The sequence below is a fragment of the Aureococcus anophagefferens genome (genome assembly GCF_000186865.1).
Source record: "Aureococcus anophagefferens unplaced genomic scaffold AURANscaffold_24, whole genome shotgun sequence".
Lineage (NCBI taxonomy): Eukaryota > Pelagophyceae > Pelagomonadales > Pelagomonadaceae > Aureococcus > Aureococcus anophagefferens.
Genome location: NW_008705584.1, coordinates 248,262 through 274,413, shown reverse-complemented (window position 1 = coordinate 274,413; position 26,152 = coordinate 248,262). Strand labels below are relative to the sequence as shown.

The window sequence follows — 26,152 nt, the reverse complement described above, 5'->3', positions numbered from 1 at the left end:
CCGCACAGAACTGAAGTGGGGTTCATTTTGGCCCGCCTCCCGCTTCTTGTTCTTTTGTTGATGCCAGTTTGCTGTGGAATTGCCTCGCGCCTTTGCCTCAAGTTTCTCCCGATTCGCCTTTGCTGACGGGGTAAGCCAAGCGAGGTCTTTGCCGATAGCCCTGTGCACGTTGCGATCGATGCCGACATCGGCCCAGCATTTTCCTGGCGCCCCTTCTTGCTCGTCAGTCCACCCCACCCGCCTGCCAAACTCAAAGAGTGCGGTACGCTTGCCGCCATCCGGGAACGAAACATCAACGTATCCATGGAGGAGTCCATTTTCAAAACAACCCTCAAGACACACACCATCCAACATTTTGAGCCTGCCGTGTCCAATGCGCTTGCCGTCGACCCAAACTCCAGAGTACTCTAGTGGTCGATAAAGCGCATTCAATCCTCCTATGCACCTTCTATTGTGATCACCACGCTCTGATACTGGGCATAGAATCATTCTACCTTCACCAACACGCTCCCCGTGACACCATCTCCCAGCATACTCACGGCCATCAACGCAGGTGTAGGTGCCTCTTCCTAATTGGGTCATGATAGAGTAATAGCTGCGATGTACATGGAACTCAAGCTGGACACGGGCCATAGAGACCGTGGAAGACGCCATTTCGAAACTCTCCCTCATAGCGACAGTACCCACGTCCTTTGTGCTTAAATTTCATACCGCATCGATAAGTTACACCCAACTGATTCCCCCATTGTTCCTTACCTTGGCCACATTTTTGGTTCCCACAAAACGGGCCTGTATAAACAGACCCGTGTGCCCCAATGAACCTGCCGGAGCCCTCCATTTGATCATCCCGCCATTCACCCTCGTAACGATTTCCACTCACCCACCACCGGACGCCATATCCGTTGCGTTTGCCACTTGCAGTTGAGTGTAATTCCCTGCCTTGATCAAGATACGCGCCTTCGTAGAAACCGCCATCAGACCAGGTGTAGCGCCCTCTCCCACAGAAGACACCTTTGAAGAAGAGCCCTTCAAATCTATCACCGTGTCCATACCTATTGTCCGTGATTATCACCCCCATTATTAAAATGTTGGGCGTGGTCGCTGGGAGCTTGCATAATCACACCGCGGCCGTGGGGCATATTATCCTTCCAGATACCAACATATTGGTTTTTGTTGGCCCAGTGCATCATGCCCTCGCCATGCATTGCGCCATCGATAAACGCCCCCTCATAGGCTGAGCCGTTGGCAAAAGTTCTCGTGCCAAGACCATCCATGTCGCCATGCTTATACATTCCACGGTAAGATCCCCCTGCTTTGTACGAAAACGACCCATTGCCATGAAACTTTCCCCCAACAAGCTCACCATTGTATACCTAACAATACGTACATCGGCAAAGATAGTCATGAGAGTGCGACCCATGACCGCACATCACCATTTGCGAACTCAATGTCACCGCTGCCACTGATTTTGCCACGGCACCAGGTCCCCGAAAACTTGTCGCCTGAGGCTGCCTGCAGGACACCCTGCCCATGAAACCTGAGACCGCCCCTTTAGGTGCTGGGCCTATCAATCTGAACGCGGCTATTTACAGATTGTCTTCGAAGTAGCCATCGTAGACACCCCCATCGCCGATATGAAAAAGTCCGTACCCATGTTTTTGCCCGCAATCAAATGCGCCCTCATAGCGTTGACCTATATAATCTGCACGACGCGCGTGGAAATCTTTCGTTATGAAGATCCCATTGCCATGAAAGAGATTGTTCATCCATTCTCCATTATAGCTGTCGCCATTTGAATACATTAGCAACCCCCGCCCCTCCCTCCTCCCATCAACGAATTCCCCCTCATACCTACAGGGCTAATCGGTGATCCCCGGAGTTGCCAGCATGGCTCAGCTATGACTTGTCGTTGTTTGGATAGCGTTTGATGCCAATACGGTAGATCCTACCATCGCGGTGTACCATCTTCATGGTGAGAGCTGTAAGACCGTCTTAAAGCTAGTAGATCAAGTATTCAGCGGGCGCTTATCCAGGGGGGCTAGAGAGGTACCTGGGCGAACCGATCTCCAGCCTTTGTTCAAGCAATAAACTCTCAAACACCCGAACTCTTGTCAATCACCTTAACTCTGTGCAACCTGGTTGCATCGAGCTTGATGATTTCGGTCTTATGACTTACAAGGATGTCAATTTTGAGTTGGAATCTTGTTATCTCTCCCGGCCATCCTACCTTGGATATATAAACGGCGAGAATGTAAAAGGTAACAAGGTATACTCCATACAACGAGCATCTCCCACTTTCACTAGTTGGGCGAACATCCTTATTCTCGATGACAGACACAAGAACAAGATGTTTAAGGGTATACGCGGCTTGACTTTCACTACCCTACTACCATCATGCTAGTACTGTACCTACCCTAGTTAGGCCTTCCTTCCCGTTCCCCTTCTTTATAATCAGTTACTATCTTATGACTGAGCTACCGTAAGGTAGCACACTGAGCTTCCCCTCTCACCCACTGTGCTTATCCTGCTACTACGGACTGTACCTTAACGTCAAGTTGATGTACGGGGCTTAGATTCTTTACACTGGCGCCACCTCTGTCCAGGGAGCCCGGCCCGTAGGGTCCGTGGGGCGGCGGCGGGTGCGAAGCGGGGTCGGGTGGGGCCTCTTCCGGGCCGCCGCGCGACCGGTCGCGGCGGCTCATACTGAGACTACTGAGTCGACTCAGTCTGAGTATGGGGGGCGGTTGCGGATCGCTGGATTTCACGGGGATGATCGAGACAACAATCGATTAACCACATATTGCAGAGGATAAGGCCCTGTGGAAACGCTTGGGCAGGATGAGCCTGCCAGCGGACTGCGGCCCAGGTGGCAAAGATAACCCGGGAGGAGTCTCCTTCCTGATGGGTATTGACCATAGGACCGGCGTGCCGTTCCAGTGTATGCAGGACCCCACGATTGCCAACTTATGGATGACCTTGAGAGAGACGTTCTTGGAGATCAGCCATGATAGAGTTAAGGGTTGCAAGCTAACCAATATAAAAATTGCTATCAATTCAGCAGACACCAGGGTTAACTCCCATAGTGCGGACCTGGGTTTAGCGACCGTGTGGCTAAAGGGTAGCCTAGCTATCCCCGACCATATATCCGTCTCTCTCCCTCCCTCGCTTCGGTCACTTCTTCTAGACTTGTGGAGACTGCACTCCATACGTCGAGTTGCAATGCTGCTAGCGGACGAAACGTGCGTGCCAGATACCGTTGTATTTGAGCAATTGCGACACAGGCCCAAGGCATACTTCCTGAAAGCATTGCTGGGCCGTGGCATCAAGTTAGACCCAGTAGCATTCAATAACCCCCGGTCAAAGATAACGTGCGTTGCGCTGAAATATCTGACGACCGACAAGCTGCCGCAAATGTACGACAAGGCGTTGTTGAGTCTCATGTACGAGGGTTCCCTGGAGGACATACGGAGCCGTGTGGCGCCAGAGGGGAAATTAGCCTCCAACCTCGCCAATGCCCAAAATGCAAATGGGGAGACTGTACTCATGAAAGTCTGTCGGCGTGCACTCTCTACTAATTGCCATAGCCCTCTCGCTGTCGTTGGCCTTCTCCTTAGAGCTGGGGCGAACCCTATGGTGTGTTGTGATAGCGGCAAGAATGTGCTCCATGACCTCTTCTGGTCTGCTAAGCCACCACCGCCAGATGTCTTGCAAGCAATGGAAGCAATGGTTGACATGATCCACGAGTGCACTGGTCGCGAGACTCCAGCGCATGCCTAACCTATGGCGGACATGATCTGGCTGTATGGTAGGTGCGGGTCTTCTTGAACTAATGCTGAGTGAAGACAAGCACGGATACACGCCTCTCGATTATGTCGTGCCTGCCCAGCAACCGAACTGGCGCAGGATCGTCGACACGGTTGTTGGGTGGGCTGCAGACTCGCATGAGAATGTCACGACGTCTTGCTCAACAGGACCGGCTGATGCGGTCAAGAATATGAAAGCAAATGCGACACCAGTGGTGTCAGCACACGCTGATCCGTCATACTTGATCCAGTCCCTATCAGATCGCGTCGTGTCCAACCTCCGCCTCGTCACAGCGGAGGACTTGACAATCGCTAATTTTATGCAAGACATGGACGCAACTGATGTTCGAGTTGTCGCACAGCTTTGCACACCGACAGAGTCTGCAACCCCCTGCCCATTCTCATATTTTGCATCCATAGTATTTTCCTCCTGTTTCCCCAGGGCGAGCTCTCCCTGGTTGTAGGTGCGAGAAGTTGCAGCTTCCTCGTTAGTGACTGCGCCGACCCCGACGCAGCAATCATCGCTGTGAGCCCTGCTTTTGTTACGGAGACAGGATACGAGCCTGGGGAAGTACTCGGTCGCAACTGCCGATTTCTGCAGGGCCCAGGTACATCTACAGTCCAGGTCGACCTGATTAGGCACGCACTTGCAACCCAATCCACGGTCAAGGTCTCCCTCCTGAATTACAAAAAAGATGGGGGCACGTTTCTCAATTGTTTTCTCTTAACGCCATTACACGCAAATGGGAAGGTCAGATACTACATCGGTATTCAGAATTGTCCAGAGGCCATTGTTGATGACCGCAAGCGCAATGTTCTCCGCCAACAGAGAAACTCTGCAGAGGAGTGCAACAATGGCGGCTGGCTTGAAGACACAGTAGCCATGATCGACCGAACACGAGCTCCACGGGGACTAATGCCGACACTCTCGCACTTGAAACGCAAATTGGACGTGACAGAAGCCGAGAAGCCCCCCCCAACAAAAGCACACAAGTGGGGGCGGCTCGAGCGCGGCCGCCAGTGCTCGGTCTCTTAAGATGACCCAAGTGCCATTCTCAGCGAAATTGGCGGACTGGAGGGACGAAAAGGTGTTTAAAGCCCCGATTCCGAAGGGGGGGCGGGGCCCAGCGTAACACCGGCGGCCGGTAGGTCGCAGTGCAACCACGCGGCGACAGTGCGGCGACCCCGTGGCCCAGGGGGAATAGAGTAGCCCGAAACACGGCGCTTTCTAGTTGGGGCCCGCTGTTGGGGCCCGGCTGGGCCCCCGGCGCTGGCCCCCAGCCAGCCCCCAGCGCCTGAGTAAGGCCCCCAGGCGCCGGCCCATTATTGTCGGGAAGTTTGTCGGGGACGTCCACAACTTGAACGACCCAAAGGCCCGAGAGCTGCCAGTTCACGAGCAGTTGCTCCTAAGCAGCGCTCCTAAGCATGATGCCAGCGATATCCAGAATGACACGGCCCGGTGTGTTTGGCAGTGTGACTTAGAGTGCCGCTGCCAGCGGACCGGGCTAGAGCACTTAGCAAATAATGAGCAACCAATATTCTAACTAGGATTACATGCCCTTCAAGGCTTGCCACAGTGCGATACTCTCATCCCTTCCCTGCCTTCGTACTTTACAATATTTAACCTCGCTGGCAGTGTGTCTGTCAGTGAGCCGCCTACTAGGTGGTTGGCAGAGGAGCCAGGATACGCCTAGGATACCCGTAGTTAACGCAGTCTCACTCTGATCTGATAAAGCGGCGAATATCGCCCTTAGAACGCGAGTGTGATTAAGCACAATCAAAGTGCTCTTGGCGATAAGCCAGCTACCTAGGGAGCCTACATTCTGCTCCTTGGGCTATGCTACCCTACATTTTTATGCACTCAATGATCAATCATCCTGCTTGACTAGAAGGTTACGTCGCTAGGGCTGAATAGCGAGTATCGCCGCACATCTATCGCCATGGGCCGCCTACACAGCAAGGGGAAAGGCATCTCGCGATCGGCGAAGCCGTACAAGCGGACCCCCCCGCAATGGTTGAAGACGTCGTCAGTAGATGTGGAGGAGCACGTCTGTAAGCTTGCGAAAAAGGGCCTGACGCCGTCTCAGATTGGCGTCATCCTCCGCGACTCGAGCGGAATCCCCGCGGTGAAGTCTGTCACTGGGTCGAAGATCTTACGTCTGCTGAAAAAGAATGGTCTCGCACCGGAGATTCCTGAGGACCTCTACATGCTCATCAAGAAGGCGGTGTCTGTTCGCAAGCACATGGAGCGTAATCGTTCCGACAAAGACTCCAAATTTCGCCTTATACTGATTGAATCCCGCATCCATCGGCTTGCACGCTACTATCGCGAGCTCTCAGAGTTAGTTTATTAGATCTAAATAACACGCGATTCACAGGTTCCACACGCAAACTCAACGCATCGTGGAAGTACGAGAGTGCCACTGCTTCAGCGCTTGTTGCCTAAGCTCATAGTCGTGCGTCGCACGTTTAGCATACGCCTGGAGATATCTGACGTCACCGAGCATTACGACCGCGGTTTCAACGGTATTATCTAGCACAGTTCCGGCGAAAGCGCGATCAAAGTAGGGCCTGGCGCAGCAAATGCCAATAGCAGGAGCGTAGTAGGAGCGCGAAGTAAGTCTGAGCCCGGTAGAGGCCAAAAGCGGGAAATTCGACGCGTTCTTATTCGGGGACCACCCGGATCGGCTGAGCCCGACCGCCCGTGTCGACGCGCGCCATGGCTATGCTCATGCTATACTATGCTGGTGCTTCATACTAGCATACTCGGGTTCTAACATACACGGGGGGCAGTGATAGCACGGTGGAACAACCCATAACCCGTAGGAGGTGGCACACTGAGTGTTACTAGTACCCTAGTGGGGCTAGCCTAGGGGTCTCTGGCGCGCTGGCGGGGAGCTGACTTGAGCTGAGGGGTTCCGGGGAGGACAAGTTAACCCGCGTTGTTCCAAGCCCTCAGAAACCGACGCGTTTGGACGCGTGGAACAGGCCCCTGAGTTTAATTCGAACATTTTTCTAAGAAATTTCTCCATTCGTCTCCGCCAGCACTCTGGAATTTTCCACCGCGCATCGCCATCGGTAGGATTTTGCTTACTTCCAACAAGAAGCGCTTCCGACGGCGGGCGCCGTAAGCTCAGCGCGGCCGGTGAATTTAATTGGAGGACCGCGTCTCGTAGTAAAGCAAAGCGTTTGGGTTAATTTATTGAAGTAGTAATAGAAAACCTCATCGAAATTGTACAAAACTGCATCGTTTCGACCGACGGATAACGCTGCGATGATGTGATGCGCCGGCACCGCGCCGTTTTGCGCCAGGTGGTGCACGAAAAGCGCGCGTGCTGCGCCGGGCAGCGACGACGGGGTTCGTGAGCGCAAAAATCCTGCTGGCGGCCTTCCGCGGCGAGACTGTCGATCGCTGCGACTGCGGGGCGCGCCCCCACTCGACTTTTGGATCCCCGGGTTCATATGCCGTGACAGCTGGCATGGGGCAACTCATCACCTGTCTACGGTCGCCCTGCGACTGAATTAGGTTCGAAACTCCCCCGCGCGCGTGACGACGACGACGGCGGCGGCGGCGGCGGCGGCGGCGACGACGACGACGACCGACCGACCGACCGACCGACTGGCACAGAAAGTAGGTGCCAGGAACTAGCCCGGGACCCAGGGGAAGTCACCCGAGGAGCCCCCCCGAGTACGCCCCAGTCGGTTTGGTTTAAATTTTACCACCCCAGACCCCAAAGCCCGAGTTCACTCGGGGCTGCGGCGGACAGCACACCGCAGCCCTCAGGCACTGTGAAACACCGGATTTTTTCAGGAGCTGCGCGCGCGGGGAAGATGACCGAGTTTGAAGGGGCACCCCAGTTCGGGAAGTACGGGCTCGCGCCGAACTTAAAGGATCGCCAATAAAGGGGCGCCGACGACGGCGGGAAACATGCGAAGTTGAGGTTTCATGTTCCGGAACCATGTTCCGCTAAATTTCGAGGGCAGGCGTCGCCGGAACAGCGTCTGGGGGCTGCACCGGTACGCCGGAACGGCCGGAACGCGCCGGGAGTCGCGCGCTCCGGAACACAGCCTTCTGCCGGCGCACGCGCGCGGCGCGCGCCGGAACATGTCTGAGGAGTTCGTGCTGTCGGATTCGATCTCTGCGGCTGCGGTGTGCGCGTCCCGATTCGATTTTGGCAGCCCCGTATATATTGCCGTTACAGTTTGACACATCGAACGATATTGACCTCCCCTGTGCTGTTTTCTGTCCGGTGTAGGTTCGAATACCCACGCGCGCGTCGTCGTCGTCGTCGTCGTCGTCGTCGTCGTCGGCGGCGGCGGCGGCGGCGGCGGCGGCGGCGGCGGCGGCGGCGGCGGCGGCGGCGACGATGCTGCTACTACTCTAGATAAATTTGGCGCACCTGTTGTGCACTGACGACGACCTGTGCCTCGCCTCAGGGTAATTTGGTTTTTGTGCCCTAGGTAGGGCGCCGTGCGTAATTTGCCTGGCCTGATGCCCAGCCCCCAGGGGCCTGACGCCCAGGTCTGAAGTCCCTGTCTCATGACGCGCACTAAGCGTGCCGTGAACGGGCAGTTGAGAAGACAAATCCGACCGGAAATCTACCGGAACACCGGAACACGCCGGAACACGCCGGAACACGACCGGAGGACGCGAACCGGAACACGCGACCGAGGGGCCCGGGAGAGCCGGAAGCCGGAACATCCGCGAGACCTCTACCGGAACATCAGGGCCGGAACATCAGCGCATTCGGTGTTTCACAATGCCCTCAGGCAGCGCGGCGCCCCCGGGTGCGCCGGCGCGCCCCAGAGAGGCGCGACCGGCAGCCCTAGCGGCGCCACCGCTGCCCAGGATGGCTGCCGCAGAGGCGCCGAAGACGAAGCTGGCGACGATGTTTAGCAGCCTGAGCGCGGATGCCTATTGTTTTAGGTTTGGAGCGGATGCTTTTCAGGTTTAGGCCCGGGAATCATGTTTCTAGGTTTAAGAAAATTACGTGTCGTGCTTTTAGGTTTAGAAAAAAATCGGAAAAATCGGAAAAGAAAAAGGACCTGGTGCGACGGGCGGCGGATAGAATTGCAGGATCGCAGGATTGCAGGATTGCAGAATTCAAGTTGCAGGATTGCAGGATTGCAGGATTGCAGGGTTGCAGGATTCAAGTTCAGAATTGCAGGATTGCAGGATTGCAGAATTCAAGTTGCAGGATTGCAGGATTGCAGGATTGCAGGGTTGCAGGATTCAAGTTCAGAATTGCAGGATTGCAGGATTGCAGGATTCAAGTTGCAGGATTGCAGGATTGCAGAATTCAAGTTGCAGGATTGCAGGATTGCACTCGTAAAAGAGCTCATAATTCTCAGGCGTGGAAAATTTTTTGTGTTTCGCCTTGATGTTGCGCAGCATGTGGACGCTGCAATTCCCGGGCGATTCAACCTGGAGCACCTCGTCGACAGCATTAAACGCCGCGTCGCAGTTGTCGTTCATGCTGTACCTGCGGGGCGCGAAGGTCGAAGGTCGAAGGTCGGCGCCGCGAGCGTCGGCGCCGCGAGCGTCGGCGCCGCGACACACGAAAAACACACGGACACTGGGCGATTCTCGACTTTGATGACGCATTTGCAGCCGAGCTTCGCCTTCCAACAGCAGCGCCACTCCTCCCAATAGTTGCACGTGCCAGTCTTGCGCGTGTCGTGGCCGCCCTTCGTCCAGGTAGAACCATCACGGCAGAGCGACGCCTTCGCCTCGTCCAACGTCAGAAGCGGATTGTCTCCCAGACAGACGCCATTCACCCACTTGAACGCGGCTTTCCATGGCGTCGAGCGGTCCTGGACCGCGCGCGGCCGGCGCGGCCGCTCCAGCGGCGGCTGCTCGACCGTGCGCACCTCCTCCTCCTGCTGCTCGAACTCGAAGTCGTCGAACTCGGCGAAGTCGTCCATGATGGCCTGGACGGCCTCCTCGTCCGCGCGCTGCTGCACGCGCGCGCCCTCCTCGCCCGCGCGCCTGCGTGGGACAGCGGGGATTCGAACCCCCACCTTCCCTTCTCTGTTCATATTCCAAAAAGCGCGCGGGCCGTCGCCTGACGGCCTGACGACGGACGACGGACGACGGACGACGGACGACGGACGACGGACGACGGACGACGGACGACGGACGACGGACGACGGACGACGGGGGCCCCGAGCGGGCTTTTTTTTTGGACTCTGCTCGCACTGGGGCTGCTCCGGGGGCTGCTCCGTCTCGCGCGGCTGCGCCTCGCGGCGCTCGCGCGCCGCGGCAAGCGCGCCCCGCCCGACGAAGCCCGGGTCGTCGGGCATGATGCGGCGCTGCGCGCGCTCGTCGTAGTCCTGCGTCGCCCCGGGCGAGGCGACGGCCCCCGCGTTGCGCTCCCCGAAGGGGCGGCGCGGCAGGGGCGACAAGGCGGGCAGCGGTGCGTCGTCGTCCATGAGCTGCCGGCGGCCGAGCGATTCAAAGCGAGCAACGACTTCTTAAACCCAAAAGAGCACGAGCGGAGATCCTTAAACCTAGAAACATCATTCCCGGGCCTAAACCTGAAAACCATCCGCGCCAAACCTGAAACATATTATAGTGCCTGAGCGCCAACAAGCAGGGACCCCTAGGCTAGCCCCACTAGGGTAACACCCAGTGTGCCACCTCCTACGATAACGAGCCTGAGGCAAGAAGCGACTCCACGACACGAACGAACACGGCAAAGGTACAGCATCAGCGGCTCACAGCAGCTTCCGAACCCGTGTGGCCCGACGTAGAGCGTAAACACCGGAATGGATGCAGGAATTTCACTAGGCTTACTTAAGTAGCGTTGAAAAACAGTGACCGAAAAGGCGATTGAAGCACCAGCGTCACACTATGATGAGCGTCTCGGGATTGGCTCTTGCCTCGATGACCCTCGGGGTCGTGGCTCTCCGCCCCACCAGCAAGCACGGACGCATGTAACGTTCTGCGCCAGAGCACTTCGCGTGTTGCACGATCATTGGATATAGGTATTATGCAAGACCACCCGCGGCAGCTACCGTGGACGCGGCGCACCTCAGCGTGATAGTATCAAGAAAAATAGCTGCATGTTCTGCATCATCTTAGGCTAACGCAGACATGACCGAGGCAGGTGTGGAAAATTGGGAGACCAAATATCGGGTTTTAACTCCGGTGACACTTGACAGCAAGAATGAGGAGTACACACGATTCGACAAGTACAAGTCCAAATATATGGGGCGATATAATAGCGTGGACCAATCCAAGACAGACATGAGTTACGCTGAATTTGGGGCATTGGTGACAGCACAAGAATACTCTTTCAAGAACGGCGACATCTTGACTGGCACGGTTGTGCAATATGATGGTCCACAGAAGGCCATGGTGGAGGTCGGTGCGAAGACAGCGGCCGTATTGCCGCTGCGTGAGGCAACGATTGCACCATTGGGCGATGGCGAAACGATCGCAACCTTTGTAGATGTTGGTGAACAGTATGAGTTTCAGATCGTATCGGATTCCCGTGATGACGGGCAAGTGACCGTTTCTATCAAGAAGATCATGTATGCCAAGGCATGGGAAACACTCTCAGAGTGGTATGCAGAAGACCCTGTCTTTGAGGCAGAGATCGTCCAGGTGAATCGCGGAGGGGCAATTGTTCTTGTCGAGGGGCTTCGCGCCTTTCTTCCTGGCTCCCACATCATGGGCAGTGGTGGTGCCTCCGAGGCTATGATTGGTAAAAAGATCCCACTAAAGTTCCTCGAAGTGAACCAGGAAGCCAACAAGCTTGTCGTCAGTAATCGCCGTGCAGTAATTGAACACTCGATGGCCTCGATCAAGCGCGGAGACGTGTACGATGGTACTGTAACTGCCGTTAAACCGTACGGCGCCTTCGTCGAAATCATGGGGATGTCCGGCCTTCTCCACATCTCGCAGATCTCATACGATCGCGTCGAAGACCTGGATGCAACGCTTGCATGTGGCATGGCCATTAAGTGCATGGTCATAGACCATGACAAGGCAGCAGGTCGTATTGCGCTCTCAACCAAGACCCTTGAACCTGAACCCGGAGATATGCTTCGTGACCCGAATCGCGTAATTTCCCAAGCGTTTATTATCTCTCTAATTTCACCATCTCCGATTTCGCCTGAGCTGCGTCCAACGCAGGTATTTTCTCTCGCAGAGGAGACAGCCGCAAAATATCACGCATCGGCCAGCGCCCGAGAGTATAATACATTACCCTTGTCGAGTGTTTGTCATGCAGGCTCGAGTCGAAGCCGAGAAAATTGCTCGTGAGCAGGCTGCGAAGGAGATGGTTCTTGGTCTTGGTGACTCACTTGACTCTCTCGAAAGTGTTCTTGACCCTTCGGATTCGCAGCTCGGCCCTGGTTCCGAGTAGGGGCAATCATATGCGATGTGACCACCCGAAGGCCAGCCGCTTCTTTAGGACGCATGTTCGGAAAGCCAAGGCGCCGGTGTACAAGTAGCGCACCTAAGTAGCACCCAGGGCCCAGGGAGGCGACTTGGGCACAAGTAACGCTAAAGACGTGCTACTCCCCCCCTCCTCCTCCACACGGCCCTAAGTTGTTCAAAATAGCCCGCGGGAAACTCGACGCGCTCTAGTTTGGGCCCCGCCCGGCCCCCCGGCGCCTGAGTAAAGCCCCCGGCTGCCGCACGGCTGCCGACCCAAAATTATCGGGGGCGTTTCGGGTCCCTTGGGGCCCCCTCCAGCGCAGGGGGGGGGTTCTGGGCGGGGTTCTGCCGCCGGCGGCGGCCGCGGAGCCTCGGGGCCTACTAGAACAAACTAGAGCGGTTCTGGGGGAGAAACGGGAGTAGTTCGCAATAGGAACTCGGGGTCAGGGACCCTAAAACTTCAGTCGGCCTCGTCTCAATTGTGAAGGTGAATGGCAGATGACCCAATTCCCCCTGCGCTTTTTGTGTCCTCTTGTCGACTTCGGCCTGTAGCGATTGAAGCGAAAATCCCAAGGCCATATACAGACGTCGGCGTTTTTCCTTCCCTGTTTTTTTAAGAACCACAATGCTGGCGTCTGGGAAATACCGCTGGAACGTTGTGAGGAAAATTTCATTTGCCACATACTCCATAAAAAATGTTACCTTTCGATTCTTGGACAGTTCCACTGTTAGAGCAGCCGCGTTTTTGATCATGTTGACGACGTCCTTGTACTTGATGTCGCCCGACGCGCATGACGCCGGCCTGCAGCACAGGCACAATGTTGCATGTCTCTCTACCAGCTTTCTTATGGCCTTGTTTGGAGTCGCAATAAGATCCATTTTTTGAAATTTGGTGTTTAAGTTGCGCTCCACTACTTGACGGAATTTTTCTTCGCTGTCGACGGCGAGGACGTGGTCGAATGGTGCTAAGCTGAATGGCGAGCTTCGCGCGGCGGGCCGCGCGAGGGAGGTCGGGGGGCGGCATCACGGGGCCCGGGGGCCCAAAACTCAGCGACTGTTTTCGTGGGGGAGTAGAGGACATCCACAGAAGATGGCTTCGCCTTCTTTGGCTGGTGTTTGTTCCCCGAGGGTGAGGCCGGAGGCGTACGTCTAGAACCAACAGCAGAAGATTTCACAAGCGACTGCAGTTGTTCAAATGGCAAATCAACCCAATGCGTAGCTAGTGATAGAATCCGCGCATCAGCATCGTATTTCAGACACAAAGACGGAAGCTTCGGACGTCTGCAAGACTTCGCTTTAACAGGTTCAAGACCCAACTCCAGTGCAAGAGCCTGGAGATGTTCTTCATCTGCAGGGAGCAGATAACCCAATTCCCCCAGCGTCATCCCCTAGGATATGGATCCCCCCGTATCCTCCTCCTCCTTAACCTAGCCTATAACCCCAGTGCTATGGTTCACCTGATCTGAATGGAACAAAAATTCGCCGTTTGGGTAGCATTGTGCTCACAACTTCAAGAGTACATGACCACCCACGCCGAAGCGCGAATTAACTTTCTTCTTGACGGACCACTTGGGGGGGTCGAACGTGAACGGACCCACGTTTGTTGTTACCCTAAGTTAGGGCGCCTCTCTCTATAATTCACTTCGCATCCCCCTCTCCCAAATAGGGCCAAGGCACGCCCTCGCCCGGGCCAAAATGCAGCGCAAGGGCCGTCCATAGCTCGGTTGCCGTACCAATCCGGCGGGAACTCACTTGGGAAGCCCGACTAGCAGTGGCCTAGGTTAGCTTCATGCTGCGGTACCGGCCGACAGCCGGCTGCTAACGGACACTAAGAGAGCCTGGGTCCGCGTATTCGGCGCCGACCTCGCANACGACCTCGCACAGTCTCGATTTTCTTTTCTTGCGCAAGCGGGCAGATGCCCTTCAAAATCTATTCGGAACTCCAACCGCGTGCGCGGATTGAGAGGCCACTCAGCAACACATCCACGCTAGTACGAACGCGTAGCCGCTGGATGTATCCAGGTCGTCGACCCCCATTCGGAATCCGCTCCCATACCCGGAATCATCGGCCATGGCGCCACTCCGCTTTTTACCACACTCGAAGGGGACTCCACTCAGGTCAAGTCTCTAATGGTGTCATCGGCCGCCGCGACAGTGAGCTTGTTTGAGAACTAGAGCTCGAACGAGTTGATTCTCAGCACTGGTTGTAGTTTTAAAAGGTCTTGGTAGCGAAACAATTAGCCATATGAGGACTAGCGCGACTTGTGAGTGATTTACACATGAATGGACGATCTGGAGTCATTCCACATGGTCACGGAACACGTAGCAAAATCGCCGGCCAAGCCAGAGCACATTTTGCCCCTCGACTCGTCTCCGAAGGAAGATCGATTTCTGACAATTGCCTTGAGTTTGAGTTGATGCAGAGCTTCTCAATGCTCTGGATTCTCAGCTGATTCAGGGGATCAGGGTGCCTGTATCTGACGCAAAAGGAGCTTCTGAAGTTCTGCAGAGTCCGCATGGTGCATATTCAAATTTAGCGCACTTGCAACCTGAGCAGATAAAATGACGACACAGCATCAGATCTAGCTAGTCATCCGCACCATTGAAAACGAATCTTGGATATTTCCCAGCTTGTAGGCGAGCAGCGCACCATTAAAGAAAGGTTGGAAAAGATGTGGGGCTTTACTTTGAGCACTGTTGAAGATAGCTTGGGCAGCTTCTGTATTCCGACTCTGCAGCTCGAGCACACCCAGATTACAGAGACTCTCAGCATGTTCGCCATCGACCGACAATGCTACCTTGAATGATTGATACGCAAGATCGCAGTTCCCTATGCCAATACCAATGTGACCAATATTATACCAAATATCAGCAATATCATCAGCTAGTTGGAGCGCTCGACCGAAGCAATTCAACGCCAGGTCAAACTGGGATGAAAAGAAGCAGCATAGTCCGACATTATTCCAGATCTCAGGACCTACCACTCCCATCTGCAACAAACGACGGTAATATCGAAGACTAATCTCTGGCTGATAAGAATAAAAATGATTTGCGGCAAGAGATGACAAGCCTTCAACATTCGAAGCATCGAAAGCCAGCACCATCTTATAGCTGGAGACGCTTGGCTCTATTGCATAGAGCATTTCATGAATACGAGCTATTCCAAGCATCAGTCGCGTCTCACCAGTAGTCTGTTTATTCGCCTTTTCAAGAACCGCTAGAGCGGCATTCGGCTGATCAAGGCGGATATAGACCTTACTTAATTCGAGAACTGTCTCAGCCATATTTTGGTCTTGGAGTGATGATGAAAGCTGTTTTTCTGCATCACGGTACAGTCCTAGCCGATAGTAGCATCTTCCAAGTCGAGCTTTCCACCACCAGTCTTTGAAATTCGCCTCTCGGGTCGCTTCTGCACATAGTTCCAGCGCGCGCCTGGGATTATGCTCGTGGTAGATCAAGTAGTCGCAAATAACTTTTGACATCGATTCCCGACGCACGAGCCTGGAGAAATCCAAGCGGCTAATGTCGAGAAACGAGTTTTTTGATTCTGCCAGTAGTGATGCAGTTCCAAGCCTCAACTCATGTCCAAGAGAGGTAACAGGTCGGGACTGCCCAGTAGCTGTGTTTGTGGTACGGAGAGCCGCCTCGAGCCCCTCGCGGCCTGTGATTGGCCTTGAAGTAGTCCCTGGTCGCTCAAAGCCTGTCAAAGGTCGTCCACAATTAGAAACTGGCCTCAAGCTCTGTTCTGATGATGATCGGGATCTGGATGCTGGGCGATTTAGAGAAGTACCCGGCCTAAAAGTTGTGCTCCGTATGATTTGTGATGATGATAAAGACAGGTACCTGGGCATAGCAGCGACTGTGTTCGCATCTAATAACAGATCTGCAGTTCCCTGATCCTCTAGATTGGTATCATCAACCCAGCTTTGCTGAAGGAATGCACTACACTTTAAATATAGCGCTGCTTGGTCCCGAGGATGAGAATCCAGCAACTCTGTGCAGTCTCGGATACACCGCTGATGTTCGCGGCGACGATTGTTGAACATCGCCATCCAGAGCTGTTATGTTATGATGCACAAACAAAAGAAATGGCAGGCGGACGCACATGATCTATGGTTTTCATAATTGGTTTTTAAGCCGGCACTGATTGAGGTTGCTCGCGGGTTGATGGTCGTATCAAAACAAGCTCGATGATACTAGAGAGATAGAGAGTTTTGTATCTCCCTAGTGGCTCGCTGGTACAGAGCCACCCAATATCCTTCCCCTCTTTAATACTTTCTAACCCTGCTATAGTTGCTTCCCGCACTGTAATAGACGGAGAGTCTTCCTGGACCTAGTGAGGCAGATCCTCTGCCCGTTCGTCCAGTAGCCCCAGCCCCCGTATACTACGGCAGCTGAGGTGACGTGAGGATAACAGAGACGCCGGTGTACCGCCACTGCGTAACCTCGATAGTTCACCCTCACACGGCAGGGCAGGCCCATTAGGCTGCCTCCCCGTGTCGGAGTTTACTATCTCGTTAGGTTTGGGACCCAGCGCTCGGTCTCTCTGCGTAGACCTCACGCATTCTTTTCTTTCGCTTCGCGTTTGCGCTCTTTCCCCGCGCTCAATTGCAGGCGGAGCAATTGGACGCCGAAGCTAGAGCGGCAGCCGCGGCAGCAGCTCAGGCAGAGGTAGCTAGCCTGAGAGCAGCAGCTCAGCCTGAGGCAGAGGCAGATGCCAAAGAAAAAGCAGCTGAGAGTGCTGCGACTCTGGCAGGTATTCTTCAAGCGACTAGGGACTCTAGCGACAAAATTGACAAAATTGAACTGAAGCTAGACGCTGTTACTTCATCACTGGATGGCCTGAATGATAGGGCAGACTACCTCTTCTAGCATACTCGGATTCTAACACCTGCCTCACTAGGCCCAGGAAGACCCTCCGTCTATTACAGTGCGGAACGCAACTATAGCAGGGTTAGAAAGTATTAAGGAGAGGGGAAGAATCTGGGTGGCTATGTACCCGCGAGCCACTAGGAAGGTGCAAATCTCTCTATCTCCCTATGGGCTGCGCGATGGTCCTGGGCTTCGAGGCGGTCGACGGCGGCCAAGACGACCTTCTGCGGGCGCGCCCCCGCGCCACCCCCGTCCCCTGGGGCACGTTTGACGGAGTCCGGCCAGGCGCCGAGGGTGGAGGCATCATTTTTCGTTGAAACCGGCCTGTATCCACTCAGCGCTCCCTCCGTTACAGACGACGAACAGATGTGCAGCGACTTGAAAAAAAAAAAAAACTACTAGCTCTGCCGCTCGTCGAAAATTCGGACGCGAATACTGCATCCCAGACGTGCTCCTCCAAAACCAACCTGTAGACGCTGCGACGGTTAGCTGTCAGCCTAGCTGTCCTAGGTACCCCTCTCGCCCCCTGGATAAGCACCCCCTCCGTTACAGACCAAGAGAGGCCTGAACACGGGAAGTCTTCGTGAACGTGAACCCTCAAGGTCGAACTTCATAGACTAACGCACTAGTTTTGCTGTGATGACAATTTAATGTCTCGACGGCCGCGTTGTTCGACAATTGGCCCGTCCGATGCATTAGCTTCGGAGGTCTTTGTCAAGAAAGAATTTAAGTGGTTGTATGTTGGCTTGGAGCAGAAAGCCACCGCAGGTTCGAATTTAGTAAGAGGGCGAATTGACGACTGTGTCAAGGGAGTCGATGCCCGGCACATGCAAGATATTGAGAATTTCATCGCAATAGAGCTACAGACTCGCGGCTGTGATGACGCAACTCTCCCGTCCATGGCTCGGCTGCAGGTGTTCGAGGAAGCGTTGGATCGCTTTCTTTCAAGGTGTCACATGTATCGCTCGTTTTTTTACCGATACAGGAGGGAACAGAATATGCTGCGAGGCGTGTACGCCGCGCGTGTCGCTGAACTACCTGAATTGCGGTCCCGTGCAGATGGTGCCCAATTGAAAGCTGATACAGCAATGGAGACAGCCAAAAGCTCGGCGGCTATGAATGTGGCGAAATTGCGAGACGATGCTGTAGCGTTACGGCGAGCCCTGGTGGTGGCCAACGAGGATCAACGCCGAGAGAGAGAGAGGAACGCAGAAGAGGCACTTGCCTATCGGAGACTCCATGAAGAAGCAGAAGAGTTGCGACGGGCAACATCGATGCTCACGACCTCTCTTGGGCGGCTGGAGGAAGAGAGAGAGCGATGGGCTCTGCAGGAAAACTCAACCAGAAGCGAAGCCTTGAATTACAAGTCGGCACTGGAGAAGTCATTGATAGAAACAGAGCGCCTCCGCGCCCTTGCCCAAGACCTCGAAGAGAGGAAAAAGGACGAGGGTAACGAAGCACTCAAGGAGCTTGAAACAAAACTTGTAGCAATGCGCAAGGAGAATACTCACACCCAGGCCCAACATCGCGCACTGCAGGTTCGGTATCGAGCACTTGCATCAAATAGTTTAGCACGTGATGCCCCAACTGAAGAGTGTAACAGCACAAAAGATGCTGTAGCAAAAGAGGTCCCAGAGGAGAGCGATGGGATGGGCAGCGGCGATATGAACTTCGATGAGCTACTTGATGTTACCAACGAGCTGGGCCCAAAGAGTGAAGATGCAAGCAACCTGCACGAGGACAGGGAACATGCTAAACGCAGGGAATCTCATGGTCCGCACCATCACATGAAGAAGCATCACGCATCCATCATCAATGAGCATCCAACAATGCAAACTGTGACTATTGAAGTTGAGTCGGAGGACAGGACAATGTTGAATGAGTGTTATATCCCTCCTGGGATCCATTTCATTGGTCGGGGCACATCTGATGACGTGCCGCCTTATCTGCGAATTGAAGGTCATGTCAAGAATTGGGTCCTTAGTAAACGCGAGACGGAACGCATGATCAATGATGTCTGGGTAAGTAAAGAGAGGTTCGAGAGCCAGACCGGCAATCGGGAGCCACTTTCAAACTACCTCTACCAGTATCTCTCTCTTCGCTTTTCCTCGCATACGTTAGCAATTGAATGGGGCTACAACTTGCTTGATTCTCTCGAGAGATACATCGCTGACTCTGATTGCCGTCTTTTCCTCCAGATCCTCAATGGTAGCCTGCCGGAAGAAGTTCGAGTTGATCAACTTGCACTGCTCGCAGATGTTGTCACAACCATGGAGAGAGAGGACAGGACCCTAAATAACGGCAAAACTACTTCCAGTCTCAGTCTCCCAACATTCACCACGGCCCTGCGCAAGCTCCTCAACACAAAGTCCGAACACAATTTCTCACGCCTTGTGAGACAGCTTCAGATCGAGGCGCAGTCCAACAAGTCGAGAGTCGTTCACTACTGTGAGCTTCTCCAGTCGGACTCTCAGGGGAATCAAGGAAAGTTCTGTGAGCTTCTCCGTGAACAGCATCTCTCAGAAATTGTCGCTTTTTCCCAGCATGTCCAGGCAACGATTCATGAGGCAACCGGCAATGGCAACGACACCGAACTACCGCTTCCAAGGCTTCGCGAGGCACTTGTCAAAGCAGATCCGGAAAAGCCTCGCGCGGAGGTGAATGCCTATCTTGCCCGTGGTGCCGGCGTTGAGCCCAAAGAATTGGTAGAGAAGGAACAGAGTAATCAGCTCTGCGAAGTTACCCAGTTCATTAAGAACCTAAATAAAGGTCTTCTGAAGCGTTCAACTCCCGTCGTTCCTGGTTCAGGTGGAGGCGGCACTAGCCTCCGCTAGGAGCAGCAAAATTAGCATGCAGCAGATTTTGCCGCATCAACAGTCTCGGGCGGTGTAAGCGTCGATATGCATGCACGGGAGTATGAAAGTCGCCGAGAGAGGCAACTATAGGCGCGTGTGACTTCGCTACTCAGTGGCCTCCGGTAGCCTCCCTGCTTTCTTCTCTTCTTTGTCCTCAAAATATCCTGCCGGAGAGAGCGCCGAGAGCTAAGTCGCCCGAGGTTCATTGTGATTCCAAGCCCGTAGTGCGACTCCGATCAACTCAAGGCCTCTATGCTGCGGAGTCGAGACCGAAAATCAAATCACGGCGGTACAATATGGCTTCGGCCGCAACGCGCACGTGCTGTAGAAGATCAAAAAGAGGAAAGACTCATGTCTAGCAAGGGCCTGAGGGGGGTGCAGGCCATGATATAGAGGACATCGCGCTACCTTTCCAACTGTGGCGGGATAATGGACTAAGGCAACTTGATTGGCTTAGCTTGAAGTTGGCATTGCACCTGGCTTGTATCTCTAGTATGCTCCTATTTTATCTACAGCGAGCGACGGTGGATATATAAATATATAAACCCAGTTGATGTCAGACGAGTCCGCGGACTCGCCTATCCATGGTGGCATACTCCTGACTTGTATGTTTGAATTACTACCATATGACAATTCTGATAGGCCAGAGTTTCCTGAGTGACTAAGATTTCCGGTAGCGAGTAGAGAGATAGAGAGTTTTTTGTATATCCCTAGCGTCGAGGGCGGTGGCTGTCCGGTTGTTGGTTACTGTATATTTGGCCGGACAGGGACGAGGCAACAGGTCTCATGGAAGACGTGGTCTCCAGTCCGGCCCCCTTGTTCCATATTAAAAAAGGGAAAGTTATTTTCCCTCATTATGTTGCAGGAGTGTGGCTGAGGTGGCTGCGCCATCCAAGCGCGGTCCGTCGGCCTTCATCCGGAGTCCTGGCATCTTTAATTGAAACTGAGCTCAACCTCCCCTAGTACAATATGTTTCCGGTAACGAGTTAGTGAGTTTAGACCTATCATCATCCAGCTAAATAAAACTGCTGGTTGTGGTGGTCCTCTCCCAGCTCGCCGCTTCCCCGGGGTCCGGGGTGGCGCGGCTTATATTTTTTGGCCCGCCCACCACCCTCCTATGAGCCTTGTATGCCATCGGGTGGCCTCCTTCAAAGATCCAGCGTCGAGGGCGGTGGCTGTCTGATTGTTGGTTACTGTATATTTGGCCGGACAGGGAGGAGGCAACAGGTCTCATGGAAGACGTGGTCTCCAGTCCGGCCCCCTTGTTCCATATTAAAAAAAAAAAATTACTTTCCTCATTATGTTGCAGAAGTATGGCTGAGGTGGCTGCGCCATCCAAGCGCGGCGGTCCGTCGGCCTTCATTCTGGCATATTTAATTGAAACTGAGCTCAACCTCCCCTCGAGGGAGGATCTTACTTGCTTCCTTTAGCTCAGGCTAGTGGGAGATACGAAAGGCCAAGTGGACGGAAATTGCATTTACGGCAGTACAATATGTTTCCGGTAACGAGTTAGTGAGTTTAGACCACCTATCATCATCCAGCTAAATAAAACTGCTGGTTGTGGTGGTCCTCTCCCAGCTCGCCGCTTCCCCGGGGTCCGGGGTGGCGCGGCTTATATTTTTTGGCCCGCCCACCACCCTCCTTCAAGTTCGGCACAAATGAAGCACCCGCCCTGCCCTACCCCCCTCCATCCCCGCTGAGGTGGCTGCGCCATCCAAGCGCGGTCCGTCGGCCTTCATTCTGGCATCTTTAATTGAAACTGAGCTCAACCTCCCCTCGAGGGAGGATCTTACTTGCTTCCTTTAGCTCAGGCTAGTGGGAGATACGAAAAGCCAAGTGGACGGAAATGCATTATTATACATGTATCTGTTCTTATCGTCCTTGATACAACCGCCGATGGCAGGCGACCAAGTAAGTGTATTGGACATGATTGATAGCATGCGAAAGCGTCTGAAGAGGCGGAACATGTTGCTCGATGATGTTCGCACGGCTTACTTGAAAGACGTCGTCGTCGTCAGAGAATTACTGTCCCGCCAAAGCCCCGCAGGTGATAAGATGACAGCGTCACTAAACCTTCGGCCTACCCTAGCTCTGTATGCACCGTCGGAGTGCACGTTTCGAATTGCTCACGGGGAAGGACTAGATCACTATGGAGGGCATCTGGAAGTGGTTCATCACGAGTCGAAACGTGTTGTGGAATTATCGAAACGCATTGAGGAACTTCTCGAGGCAGAGCAAGACTCGCGGTTCAAGGCTGCCAAACTCGACCTAAGAGCCCAGCAGGATCGCTTGGCATTAATCAGTCAACGCGTATCAAGTAGAGATGAACGCGAGCAGCTCTGTAATGAAGTACAAGTACTAAAGGACCGATTGGGACGGGTTGATGAAACTGCTCACGAGACTTTGCAACGAACAGTTTATGGGTTGCAGCGACAGTTGGAGCAGGCTGAGGCCCGTATCCGCGAGCTCCTCCCGCTTGTTGGTGACAGTGCGCGCAACCAGCAGGATGCAGGACAGGCTGAGCTTCAGCTTGCTGGGAAAGACCACCGAATTGCTGATCTGGAAAAGCAACTTTCTACGTCCAAATATGATTTGGGCTGCGAGCTCAAGCGCTACAGCGATATTGAGATCAAATACGATGATGAGTGCGCCAAGTCACGCCTCTTACAACGCCAGTGTGATGATATAGAAACAGTGTTAACGACTACAAAAAAGCAATGTGGCGCTATCCAAGGCTCTTTGGATGAAAGCAGACGAGCACAGGCTGAACTGCAACAAAAGCTTAGTGACTTGCGGGTAGAATACACCGAAGCTGTTCAACGTGAGGAGGCCGAGCAGGAAGAACTCCAATTGCATCTTGAACAGGCGAGAACGCAAGAAAGAAAAGCAAGAGCTGAAACTGACGAATTCAATACCAAGCTAATCAATTCCGAGCTTGCACAGCAGGAAGCTTTGGCGAAGGCCTGTGCTGATTTGGAAACTCAACTTGGAGCAAAACACAGCCATACAGACAAACAGTTGCGGGATGAAATCATGCGATATGAGGAAAAATCCAGCAAGCTCGAAGCTAAGCTCAAAATTGAGCAAGAGAAGCGTGCATCTCTCGAGGTGGAGTTGCACAGTTCCCAGGTCGAGACTGAGGAGCACAAGTCAGCTGCATCTTCGTCAAAAAATGAGGTGAGTACTCAAGTGGCAGAAATCTTATCGTTGCTCCAAACCTGCCCACAAAACTTGGATCCTGAGCCTGAACCCGACACGAGCGAGCTAGAAATTGTGCGAAGCCGGGTGGCTAATCTCTTGTCGATTTTGATAAAGACCACTGAAGAAAAGACCGCTTTGGAACTTCATCTGCAACAGTACAAGACCAAAACCGGCGCAGTCACGAGTAGTGCTAAATTGATGTCGGTAATCTCCACCAGAGATTCCAGTGATTCCGTATCTCAAGATCAGCTTGTCCAGATGCTTCAAGAAAACGCAGATGGCATGTCCCAGCTGCAGACAGAACTGGACTATATCACCTCAGAAAAGGAGAGAGCCGAAGCGGATTCAAAATTGTTAGCTGAAGCTCTCAACAAATCGCAAGCAGACCTTGACGCATTGCATAGTCAAAATGTGCGCACTCGAGAGGCGCAGTCTGCTGCCCAAGCATCTCTTCACGAGGAGCTTCTCGGCGAACTTGAACGAGCAAGATCGTGTGCTTGGCCGGAGTCCGCGGTGCAAGCAGCAGATGACCTAAAATCTAAAGTTCGCAGCTTAGAAGAAAAGCTTGCAAGCCTTCATCAGGATGCACGTGCCTTTTTGCTAACCCGGAAGACGGGAACTGCAAGCGCCCCTGCACTTCAAGCGGACCACCTGGAGGGAGGGGCACGTGAATTTTCAGGGGGGGGTTCTGGAAGCAACTTCGAAGATGACGAAAGCAAGTCTCAACTCAAATCAGCCACCTCACTACTTGGCGACTTACTCCAGCAGGTTCATGCCTTCAAACCCAGCTCGGAAACCAGTACGAACGAAGAACAAGACCTGAATATCGAAGTTCCTGCACAGAGCGATGTGGATGAGTTTAATGTGGTTTTTACAAACTTGGCGTCTCAATTCACGTCAGCGCTGCAAGCTGTGTCAGTTGAGTTGCTCGAAGCACGCGCAGTTATCTCCACTTTACCCGACGGATTCTCGTACAAAGAAATGGCAGAAAAACTTTCGGTTCTAGAGCAAGCGTCAAGGGAGACGGGTGAGGGTGATCAAGGCAAAAGGAGTGGAAGAGAAGAGGAACTACAGAGGTTAAAACAACGCAACGCATCTCAACAGAATTTCATCATGGAACTGCAAGAGGAGGTAGCCACAATGAAAGGTCTCATGTTCGCAGCGGATGAAATCAAGCGGCAATATAGTGAGCTCGAAGACAAATACCGACTCTTAGAAAATGAGTTCACTGAAAAGGCAGAAAACGAAGTCAACTCACGGAAAGCGAAAGAGCGCATCGAGTTGCAGCTAACACTAGCGCATGCTGATGTGGCTTCACTCTCACGCGACAAGGGGACCCTGACGGATGCTCTCAAGGCAAACGAAGACGCGATTACTAAATTGGAGTCTAAACTTGCACACGCACTGAAAGTATATGAGGATGTGGTGCAACGTGAACGCTCACGCCTGGAAACAAATAGAGACATCCAGACCCAGTTCAATCCTACACTTCTGGATATTGCAATTCAAACATCCTTCAAAACCCCAGCCATGACTCTAAGGCAAATCAATTCCTACTCTCATGTGCCACACCGCAGGCGGGGCCCAGGACTTGTTACCCCAGCGCCATCTAGCAATGAAATATCAATCCCTGAGCACTCCATCGCGAATAGTGGCGTCTTTCAAGACAAAGGTACGATGTGGTCGAATTCAGTGACCTGAGGACTCATCGAGAAGCCTAATGTGAATCAGGATTGCGGACCAACAGCCAACGCAAGGCCGCAGGTTTGTCTTGAGTAGATGTCTTGAGGCCAGAGCATGGTAGACCAAGGCCCGTAGAGGGAGATGCCCCTAACCAGGGTAACATTGAACGCGACGCCCACACCGGGGGACTGAGGAGGCAGGGCGAGATCACCGGGGCATTCTCGACTAAGGTGCTTAGGGGACATTAAGCTACTTGGAACAAATGGCAAATGCCCCTGCGGATGAGAAACCGAGGGAAAACCTGGAAGATGATTAGCGGAAGATGATTCAGCGGATCGCCGGCCGACAGGAGGATAACAGGATCCTGATGCCCTGTTAGTGCAGCGTGTTAGTGCCAGAAACCGCGGGGCAGGCGGGGCAAGCCCCCCGGGGCCCTCTACTCTTTTGCTCCAGAAACGTTGGAATAGAGCAGAACTTTATGCGGATGCATTTATTCCAACGTAACTGCACGTGTTTTATGATCGACTAATCGAATTCGGTTAATCCGTCCCACGAAATCCCACTTAGGACATCTCGGAGGTAGTAGTAGGCCCCGCGGCCCCGCGGCGGCCTCGCCCGGCGGCCCGGGCAGAACCTCGCCCAGACCCCCCCCCCTGCGCCGGACGGGACCCCAGGGGACCCGAAACGCCCCCGATACTTCTGGGTCGGCGGCTGGGGGCTTTACTCAGGCGCCGGGGGGGCGGGCGCCCCCAAAACTAGAACGCGTCGAATCTCCCGCGTTCGCCCTTCGACCGGCGGCAAACCCACCCCGTCGGTAAACTCGCGGGCGGCAAATCAGTCAAACTCGGAAAATTGCCCTCTGGAGAGGCCAAATTTCTGTGGTAAAGCGTAGCCTAGACCCCAGGCATCAACATTCCCCCGTCCCGCCCTCGCATCCTCTACGAGAGCAGAGCGGGATTAAAGCATGTGTAGATGACGCCATGGCAACGGCTCATGTTGAAAGCGACCAGTGTAACATTACCCAATTAATGCAACGAGCCAATATATGATTCGCCAGGATATCAAAATGGCTTATCCATCTGCGATTGGAGAGTATGATACGATTGATGGGGCCGTAGGTTACTGCCAGACGGGCTCGTTGGCGAAGAAAGTGTCGCAGAGCGCATCGTGCTCCATGCACTCGTCAACCAACTGGTGGATAGCCTCTGGCCAATACCTATGCCAGGATTTAAGCTCGACTATGCAATCATATGGACATGTAGAAAATTGTCCTCACTTGTCAAGCATGCGCCGGAATTCTTCAGCATAGAGAGCGTTTGAGTTGCGGTGGTGATTACCCGCTGGCAGCATCA

At 53.8% G+C, this 26,152-nt stretch overlaps 9 protein-coding genes across 9 annotated transcripts in view; 5 read left to right on the top strand and 4 right to left on the bottom strand.

Moving 5' to 3' along the window:
- Positions 1 to 613: 613 nt before the first annotated feature.
- On the bottom strand, positions 614 to 1,989 carry AURANDRAFT_54776 (hypothetical protein; the record flags this gene model as incomplete). Its single annotated transcript, XM_009041825.1, has 5 exons — positions 614 to 993; positions 1,124 to 1,373; positions 1,429 to 1,537; positions 1,591 to 1,851; positions 1,904 to 1,989. The coding sequence occupies 5 exons, from the start codon at positions 1,969 to 1,971 to the stop codon at positions 614 to 616; spliced, it is 1,068 nt and encodes a 355-aa protein (XP_009040073.1).
- A 2,292-nt stretch (positions 1,990 to 4,281) lies between these two features.
- On the top strand, positions 4,282 to 4,578 carry AURANDRAFT_8900 (hypothetical protein; the record flags this gene model as incomplete). Its single annotated transcript, XM_009041874.1, has 1 exon — positions 4,282 to 4,578. A coding segment is annotated over one exon (297 nt), but the record flags the coding sequence as incomplete, so codon positions are not given.
- A 1,165-nt stretch (positions 4,579 to 5,743) lies between these two features.
- AURANDRAFT_59391 (hypothetical protein) lies at positions 5,744 to 6,257 on the top strand (the record flags this gene model as incomplete). Its single annotated transcript, XM_009041875.1, has 2 exons — positions 5,744 to 6,144; positions 6,182 to 6,257. 2 exons carry the CDS (start codon positions 5,744 to 5,746, stop codon positions 6,255 to 6,257), a joined length of 477 nt encoding a protein of 158 aa, XP_009040123.1.
- Positions 6,258 to 9,275: 3,018 nt separating this feature from the next.
- On the bottom strand, positions 9,276 to 10,235 carry AURANDRAFT_66604 (hypothetical protein; the record flags this gene model as incomplete). Its single annotated transcript, XM_009041824.1, has 2 exons — positions 9,276 to 9,792; positions 10,003 to 10,235. 2 exons carry the CDS (start codon positions 10,233 to 10,235, stop codon positions 9,276 to 9,278), a joined length of 750 nt encoding a protein of 249 aa, XP_009040072.1.
- Positions 10,236 to 10,634: 399 nt separating this feature from the next.
- Positions 10,635 to 12,371, top strand: AURANDRAFT_38598 (hypothetical protein; the record flags this gene model as incomplete). Its single annotated transcript, XM_009041876.1, has 3 exons — positions 10,635 to 11,871; positions 11,944 to 11,982; positions 12,041 to 12,371. The coding sequence occupies 3 exons, from the start codon at positions 10,900 to 10,902 to the stop codon at positions 12,173 to 12,175; spliced, it is 1,146 nt and encodes a 381-aa protein (XP_009040124.1).
- A 2,129-nt stretch (positions 12,372 to 14,500) lies between these two features.
- Positions 14,501 to 15,671, bottom strand: AURANDRAFT_72299 (hypothetical protein; the record flags this gene model as incomplete). Its single annotated transcript, XM_009041823.1, has 3 exons — positions 14,501 to 14,660; positions 14,800 to 15,019; positions 15,041 to 15,671. The coding sequence occupies 3 exons, from the start codon at positions 15,669 to 15,671 to the stop codon at positions 14,501 to 14,503; spliced, it is 1,011 nt and encodes a 336-aa protein (XP_009040071.1).
- A 589-nt stretch (positions 15,672 to 16,260) lies between these two features.
- AURANDRAFT_66601 (hypothetical protein) lies at positions 16,261 to 20,577 on the top strand (the record flags this gene model as incomplete). Its single annotated transcript, XM_009041877.1, has 6 exons — positions 16,261 to 16,304; positions 16,483 to 16,525; positions 16,804 to 17,010; positions 17,093 to 17,206; positions 17,691 to 19,856; positions 20,467 to 20,577. The coding sequence occupies 6 exons, from the start codon at positions 16,261 to 16,263 to the stop codon at positions 20,575 to 20,577; spliced, it is 2,685 nt and encodes an 894-aa protein (XP_009040125.1).
- Positions 20,578 to 21,812: 1,235 nt separating this feature from the next.
- On the top strand, positions 21,813 to 25,048 carry AURANDRAFT_72298 (hypothetical protein; the record flags this gene model as incomplete). The annotated part of the gene is made up of 2 exons (XM_009041878.1): positions 21,813 to 24,789; positions 24,936 to 25,048. The coding sequence occupies 2 exons, from the start codon at positions 21,813 to 21,815 to the stop codon at positions 25,046 to 25,048; spliced, it is 3,090 nt and encodes a 1,029-aa protein (XP_009040126.1).
- Positions 25,049 to 25,505: 457 nt separating this feature from the next.
- Positions 25,506 to 26,152, bottom strand: part of AURANDRAFT_72297 (hypothetical protein) — a gene marked incomplete at both ends in the record, with an annotated part of 3,928 nt that continues 3,281 nt past the window's right edge. Inside the window, one exon of the mRNA XM_009041822.1 lies at positions 25,506 to 26,016. Within this exon, the coding sequence (XP_009040070.1) occupies positions 25,920 to 26,016 (97 nt within the window). The remainder of the gene's footprint in view (positions 26,017 to 26,152) is intronic.